Source organism: Anguilla anguilla, chromosome 1 (assembly GCF_013347855.1).
Source record: "Anguilla anguilla isolate fAngAng1 chromosome 1, fAngAng1.pri, whole genome shotgun sequence".
Lineage (NCBI taxonomy): Eukaryota > Metazoa > Chordata > Actinopteri > Anguilliformes > Anguillidae > Anguilla > Anguilla anguilla.
In genome coordinates, this window is record NC_049201.1 from 82,264,980 (window position 1) to 82,284,926 (window position 19,947).

The following is a 19,947-nucleotide window of genomic DNA, read 5'->3' on the forward strand; positions in this document are numbered from 1 at the left end:
GAGACCAGCGACACAAACCGCCAGGCCCAGTAACACAAACACACACAGAGAGACCAGCGACACAAACCGCCAGGCCCAGTAACACAAACACACACTGAGAGAGACCAGCGACACAAACCGCCAGGCACAGTAACACACAAACACACACTGAGAGAGACCAGCGACACAAACCGCCAGGTCCAGTAACACACAAACACACACGGAGAGAGACCAGCGACACAAACCTCTAGGCCTAGTAACACAAACCGCTGGGCCCAGTAACACAAACACACACTGAGAGAGACCAGCGACACAAACCGCTGGGCCCAGTAACACAAACGCACACTGAGAGAGACCAGCGACACAAACCGCCAGGCCCAGTAACACAAACTGCTGGGCCTAGTAACAGACGTACGCGCTGGGGTTACACACTCCGTGTGGAGAGAGCAGACACACCTGAAAAGCATGTATCAGAGGGGATATTACCTGCTCACTGGGACTCAGGTGTGCCACCTTAAACACAACACACTTAGCTCAGTTCAATGCACAAACACACAATCTCCATGGCAACAGCTCGGGCTGGCCTTCTACACTCAGTACAGTATATATAGTCAACATGAACATCTTACCCGCATAACACATGCTTAGAAACACACAAACACTCTCTCGCTCTCTCTGTCTCTCGCTCTCTCTCCCTCTCTCTCTCTCTCACACACACACACACACACACACACACACACACTGTAGTGTACCACGGTGGATTCCAGTGAAATTCAAGCGGAGTGGATAGACAATATTTATTTCTAAAGCAGGGGTCCAGCAGGTTGTACATTTCACACATTGCCTCAGAGGCCAGCTTAGTTCCTAACAAGCAAACAAAGGGCATCTCTGTACATACCAGCCGTACGGGCAAAAGCCCACCCTGAGGGCAGGAGCAAACATTATGAATATTTATCAAAGTAAACAGCATCTTCCCAACATGTCAGCACAAAGGGAAAAAGAAAAGGACAGCGCAAACTGCTCGGGGAGAAAAACAGTCACGTGCGCTTTGCGTAATAATGTGAACATTCTTCCCCAGATCACACACGAGGGGCAGACAGACGATGATGGTGAAGAGGAGGTGGACGAAGAGCATCTCGCGACCACGCGAAGCGCGGGCGGGGGCCGGGCGGCCATCTTAGGGACGAGTCCGCGGCCGCGGCTCAGAACATGGAGTAGCGGCGGTTCTCCTCGCTCAGGGCACAGAGGGTGGGCAGGGGGAGGGGTCCTGGGACCCCCTCGTCCGCCGCGACTCCGCCCGCCGCCTCGCCACGGGCCTCCTGCAGGCTCACCAGCCGGTTTCGCGGAAGCGCCCGCGGGATCTTATGCGCCTCCCCGTCCGTCGCTACGGAGACACACAGCCCCCCCGCTCCACTTTACTCACCCGGGTCCTGCGTTCGTGTGCGTGTGTGTGTGTGTGCACGCGTGTGTGTATGTGTGTGTGTGTGGGTGTGTGTGTGCGTGTGTGTGCATGCGTCCGTGTGTGTGTGCGTGTGCATGTGTGTGTGTGCGTGTGCATGTGTGTGTGTGTGTATGGATGCGTGTGTGTGTGCATGCGTGTGTGTGTGTGTGTGTGTATGTGTGCATGCGTGTGTGTGTGGGTGTGTGTGGGTGTGTGCGGGTGTGTGCGTGTGTGTCTGTGTGTGCGTGCGTGCGTGTATGTGTGCGTGTGTGTATGGATGCGTGTGTGTGTGCATGTGTCTGTGTGTGTGCGTGTGTGTGTGCATGCGTGTGTGTGTGTATGTGTGTGTGTGTGTGCGTGTGTATGTGTGCATGTGTGTTTGTGCGTGTGTGTGTGCGTGTGTGTGTGTGTGTATGTGTGCATGTGTGGTGTGTGTGTGTGTGTATGTGTGTGTATGTGTGTGTGTGCATGTGTGTGTATGTGTGCATGCGTGTGTGTGTGTGTGTGTGTGTGTGTATGTGTGTGCATGTGTGTGTGTGCATGTGTGTGTATGTGTGCATGCGTGTGTGTGTGTGTGTGCGTGTGTGTATGTGTGTGTGTGTGTGTGTGTGTGTGTCTGTGTGTGTGTGTGTGTGAAGTGGCATGAGCGCCACAGGCAGAAGTGAAGCGTGAAATCTGGCGGGCGCTTGGCGCTCAGCTGTACAGTGTGTGCAGGGCGCAGCAGTGGTGTTAATTAAGCAGGTTAGCGCTGTGCTCTCGCTATCGCACGCCGTTGTGGCGAGAGCGCGTTATGAAGCGCTGCTGCATCACGTCAGGTAGCTCTGCTGCGGTCGAGCAAAGGCTGTGTCCCGCTGAATTAGGCGTACAGTCAGTCATTACTTAACGGACGCTGCAGACGACAGACACAGAGACAGGCAGAAGTGCTCATATGTTCAGCAGCAGCGCGGAGGAGACGCACGCATAAATAATTCACTGGAGTTTTCACTGGAGCCGGTACAGAGAGAGACGTAATTTATACGAGGGTAGAGGGACGCTAACATTCCGTGAGCGCAGTAGCATTCTGTGAGCGCAGTAACATTCTGTGAGCGCAGTAACATTCCGTGAGCGCAGTAGCATTCTGTGTAACATTCCGTGAGCGCAGCAACATTCTGTGAGCGCAGTAACATTCTGTGAGCGCAGTAACATTCCGTGAGCTCAGTAACATTCCGTGAGCGCAGTAACATCCTGTGAGCTCAGTAACATTCCGTGAGCTCAGTAACGTTCTGAGAGCGCAGTTAACATTCTGTGAGCTCAGTAACATTCTGTGAGCGTAGTAACATCCTGTGAGCTCAGTAACATTCTGTGAGCTCAGTAACATTCCGTGAGCGCAGTAACATCCTGTGAGCTCAGTAACATTCCGTGAGCTCAGTAACGTTCTGAGAGCGCAGTTAACATTCTGTGAGCTCAGTAACATTCTGTGAGCGCAGTAACATTCTGTGAGCGCAGTAACATTCCGTGAGCGCAGTAACGTTCTGTGAGCGCAGTTAACATTCTGTGAGCTCAGTAACATTCTGTGAGTGCAGTAACATTCTGTGAGCGCAGTAACATTCCGTGAGCTCAGTAACATTCTGCGAGTGCAGTAACATTCCGTGAGCGCAGTAACATCCTGTGAGCTCAGTAACGTTCTGTGAGCGCAGTAACATTCCGTGAGCTCAGTAACGTTCTGTGAGCGCAGTAACATTCCGTGAGCTCAGTAACGTTCTGTGAGCGCAGTTAACATTCTGTGAGCTCAGTAACATTCTGTGAGCGCAGGAACATTCCGTGAGCTCAGTAACATTCTGCGAGTGCAGTAACATTCCATGAGCGCAGTAACATCCTGTGAGCTCAGTAACATTCTGTGAGCTCAGTAACATTCCGTGAGCGCAGTAACATTCTGTGAGCGCAGTAACATTCCGTGAGCTCAGTAACGTTCTGTGAGCGCAGTAACATTCCGTGAGCGCAGTAACATTCTGTGAGCGCAGTAACATTCCGTGAGCTCAGTAACATTCTGTGAGCGCAGTAACATTCTGTGAGCGCAGTAACATTCTGTGATCGCAGTAACATTCCGTGAGCTCAGTAACGTTCTGTGAGCGCAGTAACATTCCGTGAGCTCAGTAACGTTCTGTGAGCGCAGTTAACATTCTGTGAGCGCAGTAACACAGGAACCACTAAGCAGCGGGTGGGGACGAGATCCTGTTGATGCTGGAAAGGGTTACATACTCTCCCTTTGATAACCAAATTCTGCCACTGAAGCAGAACTGTGAGCTTTGACTGCAACAGCAGAATGGAAACCAGGGATGAAAGGCGCCAGCGACAGACAGAAGGACGGCGGTATTTCCAGCGGTATTACCGCCAGCGTCTGATATCTGCCGCTCGTTTGCGTATCTACGGCGACTCCCGCGTCCCACAGGCTGGCGTCTCTTCACCCTAACGAGAAGGCACCGGCGTTTCTGGCACCAGCATCGGCCTTCCTGCCGCTCGCGTTCGATCATTCAAAATCACTGAAAGGCAGGACTTGACTTGATCTTCTTCCAGGTTTCGCTCGGAACAGCCATTCAATAAAGGCGCCAGTACCTCGGTAGCTACGCGGTTTGGCCACAGTCCTGCTTCGCCACACAGAGCATGGGTTGCTATGGCAGCGAAGTGTTTGCTGTACAGTTCTCTCTCTACTGTTTCACTTCTCCCCAGCGCAGCGACAGCAGGATAAATCCTGCAAAGCTTTCACAGGGAGGCCTTCACAGGGAAGCTTCACCTGGAGCCACCTGGACTCACACACACCAGCATCACTAGAACTGCACCATCAGCGACGACAGGCCCATTTCACAACACGGCCCGTTACACACCGCAGTACTGACGAGTCTCACAGACCATGTTTAATATCCGCGGGCACCTTCACACGGCACAGCAAACGGGTCTGGAGTGCGTATGATCGAAAAACGGGTCTGTGCGTACCTACACATTACAGGAGTGCGTACGATGGAATCTGCACATATTGCAAATTAAACCACGCTAAGGACTGTGTGGCTCAGCAGAGTCAAAATGAACAAAAACATCTTCTCTGCTGCAGGTTCAGTGCAAGAACAAGGAGATAAACAACAGCGATGAGAGCTGCGGATCATTTTCTGTGGGGCTGCAGCGAAGGCCGGCGTCAGGAGGACAGAGAGGGATGTGAAAGCCGCCGCGATCACAGAACGAAACACCTCCAGTTCTCTACGCGGCGCAGATCATCCTCATAAATAAAGCAAACAGGGTCTGGGGCAGAACGAGCGGCAGGCTGCTCATGTGATTTTGTAACGCGAGGGAATGACGCTCGATTTTAAAGTGCAGAATCAGACTCGCATACGAGGAAGAGCCCGGGGCTCCTTTAAGCCTCTCACCACCGGAACAGCCTGTGGAGTTATGAGATGGAGCAGGACCGGCTCAGCCCAGGGCGTAGGGCAGGGTGGTGTAAGGGCGTAAGATAGCGGTCGGGCTCAGGGCAGGGCGTAGGGCACGCTGGCTAAAGGGCGTAAGATAGCGGTCGGGCTCAGGGCAGGGCGTAGGGCACACTGGTGAAAGGGCATAAGATAGCCGTGCGCAGTCGGGCGCAGGCCAGGGCGTAGGGCACGCTGGTGAAAGGGCGTAAGATAGTGGTCGGGCGCAGGCCAGGGCGTAGGGCACGCTGGTTAAAGGGTGTAAGATAGCCGCGCGGTTGGGCTCAGGTCAGGGCGTAGGGCACGCTGGTGAAAGGGCGTAAGATAGCCGCGTGCAGTTGGGCTCAGGCGCAGCTACACTAGGCCAACAGCAGCCAGGCTCTCTCTTCACAGGACCTGACTGTATTTCTCATCGCGCTATAAAAATTAATTTGTCAAATTTTAGTATGCGGGACAAGTTCGCCAGGTCTCTGGAGGTTCCCACATGCAGTCACGCACACGCGCACACACACACACGCATACACACGCTAATAAAAAATGCTGCGAGCCCGCGCTCTCGTTGCAGGATGTAAATGACGAGGCCGCCGTGTTTTACAGGCCACCGCTCAGCCAATGAAGCGCTTCTCTCAGCGTAGAGCTGGCGGGCAGCGGATTCACCAGGCCGCCATCCGTTAGGCTCGCAGTTCTATGCGAGCGTGCTCCAGACAAAAGCGATGACGCGACCGCTATTAACGAGACGCAGTGAGCATCGCTTACAAAAAAAAAAATAATTAGTGCGAATAATTAATATTAAAGCACTGATTTACAGACGATCGAACAACGGCGACATGGAATCAGGCCGTTCAATCAGGGGTTAGACTGCTTGGGAAGAACAGAAGAGACGGAGGAAGAGAAGACAGGAAGCGCAGGGGCTGGCGGAGGGGGCGGGACGGAGGGGCGGGGCGGGGGGCGTACCGGTGTTGAAACGGCCCACGGAGGTGAAGGAGTCGCTGAACAGGACCTCCACGTTGCTGAGCAGGAACTCCACCACCACCGACTGGATCCGCACCTCCTTAAACGGGTCAGCCCCACTCAGCCCCACTACCTCGATCTCCGTGGACCTGTCGCTCGCACACACGCAGATACACACGTACACACATACGCAGGTACACACGTACACACACACACACGTACGCACGTACACACATACACACACGTACACATACACGCAAGTACACAAGTACACACACATATACACACATGTACACGCATACGCGCACACACATGCACACACATACACGCACACAACCACACACACACACAAGCACGTGCGAATCCACCCACACATGCGCGCAAGTGCATATACACACACAAAGAAAAATGGAGACACAGATGCGCGCAGTTACAATCGTGTAAGTGGTGTGGTCAAGGCGCCAGCCTCGGGGGGTAAAGGCCGCTTGTTGCCACGGCAGCAGACGGACACGCCCGCAGGTGCACGCGCGGACGCCGCGGGCGGGCTCACCTGAGCAGGTTGGGCGCCCACACGATGGCCAGGTTCTTGATGTGCATGTTGGTCTCTCCACTAAAGGACGCCAGTCTGGACAGGTGCTTCATCAGGTACTCCAGAGTCCTGGAGAAAAGGCGGGAAAAAACCCCACCCCCCCGCTCAAATACACAAAATAACACAAAACTCCTTAATCAGGAGTCATAACCCCTAATCTTAACCCTAAACCAGGAACCCCTCGGTCCTGTCCAGAAAGGGCTGGTGTGGATGCAGGCTTCTGTTCCAACCCAGCAGTAACACGCCATATCCGACCAAACAAGGCTCTTAGCACAGACTCTAGCGGCTGATTGGCCGAATCTGGTGTGTAACTGCTCGGTTGGAACAGAAGCCTGCACCCACACCGGCCCTTTCTGGATAAGACTGAGGACCCCTGCTCTCAGACGTACCGAGCAGAGGCCGTGGACGTTGGGCACACGCATATCTGATAACTGAGTAATGCCAGAAAAACACATCACCAGCGAGCCCAGAGACACTTAGGGTCAGAGCAATCAGCATTTCCTGATTAATAAGGGTTTTTACCCTTATTTTAAAAATCACATCGCTGCGTGTGTGTGTGTGTGTGCGTGTGTGTGCGCGTGTGTGTGTGTTCACCCCTGTACAGCGACAGACTCTCTCACACTGCTGTGTGTGTGTGTGTGTGTGTGTGTGTGTGTGCGTGTGCGTGCGTGTGTGTGTGTGCGTGTGTTCACCCCTGTACAGCGGCAGCCTCTCTCACATCGCTGTGTGTGTGTATGTGTGTGTGTGTGTGTGTGTGTGTGTGTGCACGTGCGCGCGTGTGTGTGTGTGTGTGTGTGTGTGTGTGTGTGTGTGTGTGTGTGTATGTGTGCGTGTGTGTGTTTGTGTTTGTGTGTGTGTGTGTGTTTGTGTGTGTGTGTGTGTGTGTGTGTGTTTGTGCGTGTGCGTGTGCGCGTATGTGTGTGTGTGTGTGTGTGTGTGTGTGCGTGTGCGTGTGCGTGTGCGCGTATGTGTGTGTGTGTGTGTGTGTGTGTGTGTGTGTGTGTGTGTGTGTGTGTGTGTGTGTTTGTGTTTGTGCTCCTGAGAGCCAGCCATGAGGAGGGCGAGGAGCGGCAGGAGAGAGAGGAGAGCCGGGGGGAGAAAGGGCATCGGGAACGACCTCTCAGCTGGCGCAGTGAAACTCAACAGCTGCTCGGGGGCGGGGGGCGAGGGGTGGGGCCGTGGGGGGGGGGGGGGGTACCTGTAGTGCGGAGGAGGAAGCTGCTGGATGACATCATGGACCTTCACCATGCGCTCGTCCTCTGTCATCTCCTCCATGCAGTCCTGCGGGCACAGACGGGCACACGTGCTTCAGATCAGGCACCTCCATAAATATAATGCCAGCATAAAAATTCCAAGCATCTGAAAGCCTGCCACCTCCAGGCCAATGAAGGTACAGCAGGCCGTGTGTGACCACGCATGCAGACGCTGCGTCGGTCCTGCTCAGACGCGGCAAGCCCAGGACTCCTTTCATTTTCAGTTTGTACGCAGGGAAGCTTGTGAAGCTCAAGACTCATCAGATAAAAACCACGGCCACCGCAAGCGAGCGAACGCCCCGCGTTTTCAGCCGACGCGTACGCCCGTGAGCCGGACCGGCTGCAGGCCGAGCGCGAGCCCGCGGCGCGGCTCGGCTAGCAGGGAGCGGAGAGCTGGTTCACTGCGCCTTTACACGCCGGTCCAGAGATCCAGTCAGGCGCTGCAGACAGACAGACGGCCCTTCGGTCCGACAGCCAGCCAGCGAGTCAGAACCGCCATCGGCAGTCGCCATGGTGACATCAAATCAAAGGCCGCGCAGTCAGATTAATATCAAGCTCTCGGCCGCAGGGAAGGGTAGACGCTAACCGACCGACGAATCTGACACCGGGTAGCCATGGAAACCGAGAGATTAGAAAAAACGGAGGAGGGCTTTGCTGCTCCTGTCTGATATTGGACAGGGCCAGTAGATGGTAACCACTGATTTCTGGAAAGAGAGCGAGAACTTTTATGCGCATACTTCCGTTGATTGATCCACTCTGTAAGATGTAAAAGCTCAGAAGACAAATCTGTGTGTGAAAAAAGAGAAACGAGCGTAGTTTCTGGCTGACTGTAAGAAGAGGTAGTGAGAGAGCAGGACGGGGATTTGGGAGGGGTGTGACGGCGAGGTGCGGTCTGGGGGGGGGGGCGCAACACTCACTGCAAACTTGTCGTAGAGCTGGTAGGTGAGGAGGGGGTTGGGCAGCTCGCGGAAGTAGAGCTTGCACAGAGACCCCACGCAGTGGATGTCCTGCATGTACGTGTCCCTGGTCAGGTCCGGAACATTCTCACTGTCAAACTCGTGCCTGTGGGGGAGGGGGAGGGGGGGGGGGCATATGAGTCATAAGGTTCTCTGCACAACTCAGCTGCTGACTTCCTGAATGTGGACCTAAAAAAAGGCCTTCATTAGTAAAGAGAGAACTGAGAGTTTGAGTCCCTTTTCTTTTTTTTTAAACTATGAAACATTCTTGCTTCTTTGGCACCCTTATACAGTTCTTAGAAAACTTCTACAGCCGGATTTGAACCCGCAACCTCTCACTTCCAGTAACCAAATCCTCGGCCTATCATACTGTACAGCCGCACAATCATTTTGATAATGAAAGCAAAAAAATAAGCACAAATAAATCTCACAGAAGCGATTAAGCAATGACACAAAATGCACAAAAAAGTCAGCGAGACACATCCACAGTGGATATCCTACAAAGTTCAGGATGCAAACAGGCAGGACAGGTTTATTTAGTTAAATACACAGCACATGTTTGTGTAGGCCCTATTCAAGGCTATGGTTCTGTTTAACGTGAAACACTCAATGAATGCATTTAAGTAAATAGGTGCCAGGAGACAGGACAGAAACGAAACTGGCAGAGACATTAACCGTTAAGAAACTTAATTCAAACAAATTACAGATGACAAAAGTACACGAATACGCGTATATATCCCCGTCTTGCTTGGGTTTCGGCGCGGCTGCGGGCGGTCACGTGACCAGCGGAAGGGGGGGGGGGGGCTGACCTGAGCTTCTGGATGTTGGAGGACACGCCGGAGTGCCGGTAGATCCCGTCCACGATGCCGTACTTCTCGATGAACTCGGAGCAGCTCCTCAGGACCTGCGGGACTGCAGAGGCCGGGGCGCAGAACCCAGCGTGAGCCGGGTCCCCGGAACGCAAACCGGACCCCTTCTGACGCTCCCCCCCCCCCCCCCTTTCATTCCAAACTAGAGCTCACAAGCACGACGACGCGTCTTTTAATTAGTCTCTCTCTTTCCCTAATTAGAGCATTCTAATTATGCCATCTCTTAGTCGGATATTTCACAGTCTAAATTAGCGTGAGCTAGAAAACTAAATTGTCTGAATCCTATATAGTTCCAGTGTAGGCTTATGACAGCACTGCAGTTCATTTATTTATTTTTTAAATTATAACTCCTTTTCCATATAAGACCTCAAAGCACTGTACCAAATAAGGAAATGCATTCCAAATGAAGAACAGGAGCTTTTAAAAGTTTTTAAAAAAACTTCAGACAGAATTACCTTTTACTTAAAAATCAAGGATTCCAACACAGAAAGGAATGCACAGCAGAGGGATGTTGCAAATCCAGCCCAAAAAGGCCAGCGGTGCTGCTGGTTCTCATTCTGCCCCTCTAATCAGGGACTGGTCCAAACCTGGGACGCCAGGTGGGTTAAGTCCCTGGCCAATCAGGGGCATTAACTGATCCGCTCACACTGAGGTAGCAGCGAGCAGCGCTACTAGCCTCGAGAGTCAGATCTGAGCACCCCTGGGACAGCGGGGGGTGGGGGGGGGGAGGGGTTCTGTCGCACTGCATCAATGCTGAACCCTAAACCTGCGCGCCCGCCCCCTCACCCCCCCCCTCACCCCCCCCCCCCCTTGCGTGAGAGCGTGTGCGGGACCCACCGTCGTGTCCGGAGTTGAGCAGGTGCTCCCCCAGGTCGCAGCCGAACACCCGCTCCCTCAGGATGCCCCGCTGCTTCAGCTTCTGCTTGCTGGGCCGCGACTTCATGAAGGTGCGCAGGAAGCCCATCAGCTTGCCGTGCTTCTTGGACACTGGCAGGGGGCGACAGAGAGCAGGTGAGCGCGCCGGCGGGGAGGGGAGGAGGAGCAGGGGGGGGGGGGGGGGGGGGGCATTCCTCCACTGCTCAGCCCTGACACTCACACATCTACCATAGAGATCAGAGCGAAAGGCTGGGGGCTACAGGCCACCACAGACATCACCCTGCTACTAGAATGTCCGAGGGACTGTGCTTTACTGCCACCTTGTACGCCGAATTGTTTGTCAACGTCCTGCTGTAGCCTGTACACACTGTAATCACAAAGGTGATCTCACTCCCTTCCTCTAAATCTCTAAAATCTCACATCCTCTCTCTTCAGCTCACTTCTCTCTCCGTGACTCAGTAAACATGATTTAATTCACCACTTTTTACTACGTTCCGATGGAACATGTTCAGCTGTGACACAAGCAGGCCTGCTGGAGGCTCCTGTCTGTGTGCTCGTGTGACGGCTGCAGTGGTTAGATGAGACCGAGGTGAGTGAGCTGGAAGCAGGAAGCAGGTACTTCAGCGCTGCAAGTGTGGAAACAATAATAACTGTACTACCGCCCAATAAAGCAGTCAGCCACAAGCAACTAAGAAAGCAACAAATCACTGGTAAGCATTAAGGGAATTAATTGAGGATTAGAGCGGGGGAAAATATAAATAAATAAATCAATGACAGCGAGACGTAAATTGTCTTGTAACACACCGATGATGCGGATTTCATTTATACAACAAGCACCGTTGGCCTGTCTTCTCAAGGCTGAACTCCGCCACACACTGAGAGACTTACGTCCTTCTCCCTGTAGACTTACGTCCCCCCACCCCCCCCCCCACCCCCACCACCACGCCATCCTCAGTCTCTCCAGCAGCTAGCCCCGGCCCAAACCATCACCGTTCTGGCAGTTGTATAAATGCTTGTAAATGAATTTACAGCCCCAGGATTTCAGGGATAAAATTAGGTGTTACGGGAGTGGGGAGGTGGGGGTGGGGGGGCGGGGGGGAGAGATTCTCATATTAATAATACATTAATGAATGTGAATCCATTTTAAGTTGTTACCAGCAAGTCTTAGGAACCAAGGCTGAAGAACTGAGAGAGAGAGAGAGAGAAAGAGAGAGAGAGGAAAAAAAAAAGAAACGCAACAGAAAGCAAGCGCTTGCACATTAAACAAACTCTTGACAAACACACTGTAACACGCCCTGGGGACTCGTACGACAACATTTAAAACGGCGCATTAAAATAATAACACACGCCAGCAGAGAAAACTGCATTTCGCTACGCAAGATCTTACTTGTGCTGACTCAGACCAAGCGTGACATCACAACACAATAACAACAACAACAACAACACAGGCAGATACTCTTACCCGGAGTGACACACACAGCTTTTTAGCAGTTTAGGAAAGTATCCGTTTCTACAGCATTCACACACAGCCGGTTATAAGCTGACGCAACGCAGGTTCAGTACCTGGCTCAAGGGTGCAGCGGCAATGCCCTTACCTGGGAATCGAACCTGCAACCTTCAGGCTACCAGCCCGGTTTCCCCCCGCCCTGTGCGCACTACATCGCTCCCCCGGGGGCCACGCGCCACACCGCTCTCCCCCCCTACACGCCGGAGTGATCTCCCGTCCGCGTTCCGCGCTGGCCCCGAGCTGACGTGCGGTCGCTGCGTTACGCTACAGAGAGAGCGCGCCGTCGCTCCTGCAGCAGCTGCGTCTGCGTCTGCGGGAGCTGCGCTCCTCGGCTCAAATATTTATGCAGCGCGCGCGGCCGAGCCGGCCCCGCCCGATCCTGTTCAGGGCCGGCCGGCCGGACCGGGTGACAGCAGAGCGCGCCGGAACGCGCGACGGCGCACACGTGACCCTGACGCGAGCGCCGAGGCGTTTCCCGCGGCGTTTCCGCATCTTAAACCCCGCGACGCGTCCGCGTGTGCGCGGGCGCTTCCACGCTACGCCTCGACGGTACACACCCGTGCCGTTTTAAAAGCTCGCTCACCTTCGCGAGGTCTCTAAACCAGCGGTCTCCAGCCCTGGTCCTGGAGAGCTACAGGGTGGTCTGCTGGTTTTTGTCTTCACCTTAAAATCAGCACCCAATTGAGACCCAAGACACCAGGTGAGTCGAGTTAACTGTGTAATCGACTGCTCTGATTGATTCATGAAGTGCGGAGTCACCATGACGACCAGCAGACCCTGTAGCTCTCCAGGACCAGGGCTGGAGACCACTGCTCTAAACTCGTGCTGAAAAACAGCCAATAGCTGTCACCAGGCGGATAAGGGTAATTAAACATAATCAAACTTAAAATAACTGCTAGATTCGGCATCGCGCTTCAGCACGGAAACCTGCTGCAACAAAGGACAGAGGCTATAGACAGAACAGGCAACAAAAGGAAGAAAGAGAGAGAGGGATGGAAAGAGAGAGAGATGGATAAAGAGAAGGGTAGAGAAAGAAAGAGGGGTGTAGAAAGAGAGAAAGGGATGGAAAGAGAGAGACAGATAAAGAGAATGGCAGAGAAAGAAAGAGGGGTTTAGAAAGAGAGAAAGGGATGGAAAGAGAGAGAGATAGATAAAGAGAAGAGCAGAAAGAGGGATGTAGAGAGAGAGCAGCCGCTGAAGCTCACCTGAGGAAGGAGAGGGGGGTCCAGTCACGCTGACCGTGCACGGTTTGGCCCCGCCCACAGGGTCTCCATCTACACCAACCACAACAGAGACAGAAAGAGGCGTCCAATCAGAGATCAATCCGGTGGAGAGTGCAGTGCCTTTCCCCACCCACAGCTCTGCGCTGTGATTGGAGGGGAAAGGAGTGACGGGCGGCGGGGGGTGGGGGGGGGGGGTGTGTTTCTCACCGAGCTTCGCTGAGGGGGCGCTGACAGACTGTGACACTCGCTCGTTTATCAGCTCCACGCACTCGCTGGGGAAGAACCCAACCTGGCAACCAGAGAGAGAGGCAAGCTGAGCCTCAACAATAAAAATACTGCTGCTACTGCTAATGCTACTACTACTACTGCTACCGCTAGTACTGCTACTGCTAATGCTCCTACTACTGCTGCTGCTGCTACTGCTACTGCTGCTGCTAATGCTACGACTACCACTGCTGCTACCGCTAGTACTGCTACTGCTAATGCTACTACTACTGCTACCGCTAGTACTGCTGCTGCTAATGCTACTACTACTGCTGCTGCTGCTAATGTTACTACTACTGCTACTGCTAATACTGCTACTGCTAATGCTAATACTACTGCTGCTGCTAATGCTAATACTACTACTACTGCTGCTGTTACTGCTAATGCTACTGCTACTACTGCTGCAGTTACGGCTAATACTACTGCTGCTACTGCTACTGCTACTACTACTGCTACCGCTCTTACTATTACTACTACTACTACTACTACTGCTACTAATAATAATAATAATACATTCTGTTTATAAAGCACTTTTGAATTAACAATGCAAAAGTGCTAGACAGCTATGTGCACTAAAACAACATACATCTAATTAAATAAATTGTATTTACACAGAGGACTTTTGAAAAGATGCTTTATAGAGAAACAGATGGAAAATTGGGCAAAAACCAGGCCTGAACCCACACAAAGCAAGCGAGGCAAAAAAACATGAATATAAAAATTTAAATACAAAGCAAAGAAGAGTATGAAAGTACCAAGCCTAGATCTACAGACAAGCAGCTCAGCAGAGGTGCTTTTAGGTCTGAGTTGACATAAGAAAAAGAAAAGGCCAGAACAGACAGAGGAAAGAGGACAGAAAATCAGATCAGTTTTCAAACCTGACCTACAGATAAAGGTAAGCGCTGCACATTTGGTGAGTTTGGCAATCACCAAAACTAACTAACTGTTTGTGAAGAAGTAAGAAGAAGAAGAAGAAGAAAAAAACATGCAATTTATTTTTAACTCAAAGTGCTGGGCAGCCGTTGTACGAATCCAGGCCAAACAGAAAGGATGGGAGGATGAAGATGTAGGATGAGGAGAGGAGAGGAGGGGAAAGGAGAGGAGAGGAGAGGAGTGGAGACGAGAGGAGGAGTTAAGGAATTGTGTGCCGCTGATGACATCACCGCTGACGAACCTGGAAGCCATGTTTCCCTCTCCACCAGCTGGTGTCCTCCTTAGGCGGCATGTCAATCACCGACAGGATGTCTCCCACCTGAGAGAGCGGCATGCATTATGCACATATCACACACACGCACACACACAGACACACACACTCACGGACACACACACGCACGCGCACACACACTCACACTCACACTCACACTCACACGCACACGCACACGCACACGCACACGCCCACATTGGGACTTTATCAGTCCACAGTACAGAGGGATGGTAACAGGAGTGTCATCACCGTGGTTACGGGGCAGTGTCATTCACAGACGGCTGCTAACCTGAACACGCGGCCCTTAGCTGAGCACCCCCGCACACAGCCCAACACTGAGGAGACCCCCGCACACAGCCCAACACTGAGGATACCCTCACACACAGCCCAACACTGAGGAGACCCCAACACACAGCCCAACACTGAGGAGACCCCCGCACACAGCCCAACACTGAGCACCCCCGCACACAGCCCAACACTGAGGAGACCCCCGCACACAGCCCAACACTGAGGAGACCCCCGCACACAGCCCAACACTGAGGAGACCCCCACACACAGCCCAACACTGAGGAGACCCCCGCACACAGCCCAACACTGAGGATACCCTCGCACGCAGCCCAACACTGAGGAGACCCCCACACACAGCCCAACACTGAGGATACCCTCGCACGCAGCCCAACACTGAGGATACCCCCGCACACAGCCCAACACTGAGGAGACCCCCGCAGGCAGCCCAACACTGAGGAGACCCCCGCACACAGCCCAACACTGAGGATACCCTCGCAGGCAGCCCAACACTGAGGAGACCCCCGCACACAGCCCAACACTGAGGATACCCTCGCACGCAGCCCAACACCGAGGAGACCCCCGCACACAGACCAACACTGAGGAGACCCCCGCACACAGCCCAACACTGAGGAGACCCCCACACACAGCCCAACACTGAGGAGACACCCGCACACAGCCCAACACTGAGGAGACCCCAACACACAGCCCAACACTGAGGAGACCCCAACACACAGCCCAACACTGAGGAGACCCCCGCACACAGCCCAACACTGAGGAGACACCCGCACACAGCCCAACACTGAGGAGACCCCAACACACAGCCCAACACTGAGGAGACCCCAACACACAGCCCAACACTGAGGAGACCCCCGCACACAGCCCAACACTGAGGAGACCCCCACACATAGCCCAACACTGAGGAGCTGCATTTAAACATGCTCTCTGAGCAAAGCTCAGGCCTGCCCCAAATCCACTGCTCCTGCACTGACCCAGATAGCTACCAGGCAAGAACATGGGAAAAAGAGAGAGAGAGATGGAGGGAGGGAGGGAGGAAGAGAGGGAGGGAGGGATAGCAGGAGAGAGAGGAAGAGACAGGCTGCAGAGAGCGGGAGAGAGAGAAAGGGGGAGAGAGAGAGACAGAGGGAGAGAGAGAGAGGCTGCAGACAGCGGGACAGAGGGACAGAGAGGGATACAGTGGGATAGAGAGTGAAAGGGAGAAGGGGACAGAAACAGGGAGAGAGAAAGTGAGAGGTGATATAGAGATAGATAAAGAGAGATAGGTGAGAAAGAGAGAGAGAGGAAGGAAGGAGAGAGACAGAAGGAGGGAGGGAGGGAGGGAGAGAGGCTGTAGATGTGCTGGGAGAGAGAGAGATAGAAGGAGAGAGAAGAAGGCGAGAGACAGAAAGAAGGAGGAGGGAGGGAGGGAGGCTGTAGATGTGCTGGGAGAGAGACAGGAGGAGGGAGGGAGAGAGGGAAGCTGTAGATGTGCTGAGAGACAGAGAGGAAGGAGAGAGACAGGAGGAGGGAGGCAGAGAGGGAGGGAGGCTGTAGATGTGCTGAGAGAGATAGAGAGAGGAAGGAGAGAGACAGGAGGAGGGAGGGAGAGAGGGAGGGAGGCTGTAGATGTGCTGAGAGAGATAGAGAGAGGAAGGAGAGAGACAGGAGGAGGGAGGGAGAGAGGGAGGGAGGCTGTAGATGTGCTGAGAGAGATAGAGAGAGGAAGGAGAGAGACAGGAGGAGGGAGGGAGAGAGGGAGGGAGGGAGGGAGGCTGTAGATGTGCTGAGGCGTGCAGGTCAGTGCGCTGGCGGGCTTGCTGACCCAGAAAGCGCCGGTGTATGTGGAGCAGCCGAGGGGGGGTGGGGAGGGGGGGGGACAGGAATAGACATGGAGGAGGGGTGTGACAGCCAAACAGGGCAAGGTGCGGGGAGAACGGGGGCAGAAACCCAGAGGTGAACCAAAAAATAAAAACGATAAAATGTAAACTTCACATCTTTGTTTCACATAAAGCTCCATGAGCTCTATTGCGCAAATTCAATATACTGCAATATATTGTAAATATATGCAGCACAAAAAATACTAAAATACATTTTACAGCAGTGAGATATATTGCAACATATTGAATAACATATTGAACCGCAATAATTTGAATACATGTGAATTGTAGCAACATGCTAATATAGTTATTTCAATATATTTTTTAAAAATATATCCAGTTTCCATCAGGTAGTCCTGTGGTTCAGGGGAGCAGGCCTGGGCCTGGACCCCTTCCCCGCCCCTCGTACCTCGATGGAGATCTCGTCGCTGGCCTGCGCCGTGTAGCGCTTGGTCACGTGTGCGGCGGCGATGGCGGGGACGTTGAGAGAGGCCTCCTCCTTCAGCAGGAACCGGTTCCCGCGGTTGTCGATCTGCCCGGGAGACACAGCTGTGATTCGAACCCTCGAACCCGACTCGACGGCGGACCGACCCGCAGGCGTGCGAATGACATCACCAGCCTCTCCCCTCTGACTCTCGATTCAGAACACTTCACAGGTGTAACACACAGACCGGTGTGTACGGCAAAAGCAGAGCAACTTCTGACCTGAATAACACACTATTAGCACGAAATATCCATCATTCAGGTTCAGACAGGCCCACGCAGTCTCTCTCTGTCTCGCTCTCGCTCTCTCTCTCTCTCCCAGTCCCTCTGTCTCGCTCTCTCTCGCTCTCTCTCAGTCTCTCTGTCTCTCTCCCAGTCCCTCTGTCTCTCTCTCTCTCTCGCTCTCTCTCAGTCCCTCTCTCTCTCCCAGTCCCTCTGTCTCGCTCTCGCTCACTCTCTCTCCCAGTCCCTCTGTCTCTCTCTGTCTCTCTCTCGCTCTCTCTCAGTCTCTCTGTCTCTCTCCCAGTCCCTCTGTCTCTCGCTCTCTCTCTCGGTCTCTCGCTCTCTCTCTCGGTCTCTCTCCCAGTCCCTCTGTCTCTCTCTCTCTCTCGCTCTCTCTCAGTCACTCTCTCTCTCACCTCCATCCAGGTGAGCACAGGCCCACAGTTGAGCTTGTTGTCCACGATCATGGAGAGGCGGCTCAGGTACTCAGACAGCAGAGGGGTGAAGATCTTCAGGAGGGAGCAGAAGAAAAAAAAATTACTAACCGATTTACTAAGCGAGTTACAATTACCTGTACTAAGCTACTAACCAGTCACTCTCACGTACTAAGTAACTAACCAGCAACTCTCACATGTACTAAGTTACTGACCAGTTACACTTGCCTGTACTGAGTTACTGACTAGCTACTGTTACGAACCAGTTACCCGTTCCATTAGCTACTAACCAGTCACTCTCACCTGTACTAAGTTACTAACCAGCTACTTGCTAACCAGCTGCTTTAACCTGTACTGAGTTACTAACCAGCTACTCTCACCTTTACTGAGTTACTAACCAGCTACAGTTACTAAGCAGCTACTGTCACCTGTACGGAGTTACTAACCAGCTACAGTTACTAAGCAGCTACTGTCACCTGTACTGAGTTACTAACCAGCTACTGTCACCTGTACTGAGTTACTAAGCAGCTACAGTTACTAAGCAGCTACTGTCACCTGTACTGAGTTACTAACCAGCTACTCTCACCTGTACTGAGTTACTAACCAGCTACAGTTACTAAGCAGCTACTGTCACCTGTACGGAGTTACTAACCAGCTACAGTTACTAAGCAGCTACTGTCACCTGTACTGAGTTACTAACCAGCTACTGTCACCTGTACTGAGTTACTAAGCAGCTACAGTTACTAAGCAGCTACTGTCACCTGTACTGAGTTACTAACCAGCTACTCTCACCTGTACTGAGTTACTAACCAGCTACAGTTACTAAGCAGCTACTGTCACCTGTACGGAGTTACTAACCAGCTACAGTTACTAAGCAGCTACTGTCACCTGTACTGAGTTACTAACCAGCTACTGTCACCTGTACTGAGTTACTAAGCAGCTACAGTTACTAAGCAGCTACTGTCACCTGTACTGAGTTACTAAGCAGCTACAGTTACTAAGCAGCTACTGTCACCTGTACTGAGTTACTAACCAGCTACACTCGTCTGTACTGAGTTACTAAGCAGCTACAGTTACTGAGCAGCTACTGTCTCTTGCCCTCAGTAAGCAGCACACAGCTGTATAAACGGCAGCACATGACGGAGGAGCATTTGGCTGAGCTCAGTCCTCAGAATCTCTGTCCGATGACACCGCTTCGTCCGCTAGCGCTGAAACGCCGCTACGCTGCGAGGTCCGGCAGGTAACGAGGGAGCGGATAACGTCGCCGAGCTGCGCCCCCCCCCCCCCCCATCCCCCCGCCCCCACCCCCCCACCCCCGCGGGCAGCGTCACTGACCTCCACGCGCTCCCCGATCTCGCTGAGCGCAGGAAGGGGCAGCAGCTGGGAGTAGCGCCGGTCGTAGATGCACTGGTGCAGGTGAGCGTCCAGCGTGCGGAACTCCTCGTACGAGCGACGCACCATCCACGTCTTACCCTGAGAGAGAGAGGGAGAGAGGGTGAGGGAGAGAGAGAAAGAGAGGGGGGGAAGAGAGAGAATGTGAGAGAGAGAGAGACAGAGAGGGTGAGGGGAGGAGAGAGTGAGAGAGAGAGGGTTGGGGGGAGGGAGAGAGAGAGGGAAAGAGAGGAGAGAGAATGTGAGAGAGGGAGAAACAGAGAGAGAATGAGAGAGAGAGAGAGAGAGGGAGAGGGAGGGACAGAGAGCGTGAGAAAAAGAATGAGAGACAGCGAATGAAAGAGAGAGAAGCAGAGGGGTAAGAGAGATAGAAGAGGGGAGAAGGAGAGAAAGGAGGAGATGGAGAGAGAAGGGGCAGAACAGGGGGAGAGATGTGAGAAAGCAAAGTGGACTCGGCAGGAGAGATGGTGAGAGGGAGAAGGTGGATTTCAGGGTTTGAGCAGGAGAGAGACGGCAGAGAGGAGGAGGAGGAGAGGGAGGGAGGGGAGGGCGTTTAAAGTGGCAGAGCAGCGCTAACCCACGCGCGGCTAACGGAGGAGGACCGCCGCTCACCTGGCAGGACACCTGCACCAGGAAGACCAGGTCCCTGGCAGAGCCCATCGCCCAGCTGGCATCACTCTGCTCGCTGGCAAACCGCAGCTGTGAGGGCAG

The 19,947-nt window shown here is 53.3% G+C and overlaps 1 protein-coding gene across 1 annotated transcript in view; it reads right to left on the bottom strand.

Annotated features, from left to right (window-relative positions):
• The window catches only part of arhgap33 (Rho GTPase activating protein 33), a 70,178-nt gene that overhangs the window by 13,374 nt on the left and 36,857 nt on the right, over window positions 1-19,947 (bottom strand). The window contains exons 6-18 of the mRNA XM_035436395.1: window positions 19,849-19,935; window positions 19,180-19,317; window positions 17,827-17,919; window positions 17,115-17,237; window positions 14,514-14,591; window positions 13,283-13,364; window positions 13,058-13,126; window positions 10,307-10,456; window positions 9,410-9,512; window positions 8,562-8,706; window positions 7,590-7,672; window positions 6,353-6,460; window positions 5,806-5,951 (exon numbers count right to left, since the gene is read on the bottom strand). Of these exons, the coding sequence (XP_035292286.1) occupies window positions 5,806-5,951; window positions 6,353-6,460; window positions 7,590-7,672; window positions 8,562-8,706; window positions 9,410-9,512; window positions 10,307-10,456; window positions 13,058-13,126; window positions 13,283-13,364; window positions 14,514-14,591; window positions 17,115-17,237; window positions 17,827-17,919; window positions 19,180-19,317; window positions 19,849-19,935 (1,405 nt within the window). The remainder of the gene's footprint in view (window positions 1-5,805; window positions 5,952-6,352; window positions 6,461-7,589; window positions 7,673-8,561; window positions 8,707-9,409; window positions 9,513-10,306; window positions 10,457-13,057; window positions 13,127-13,282; window positions 13,365-14,513; window positions 14,592-17,114; window positions 17,238-17,826; window positions 17,920-19,179; window positions 19,318-19,848; window positions 19,936-19,947) is intronic.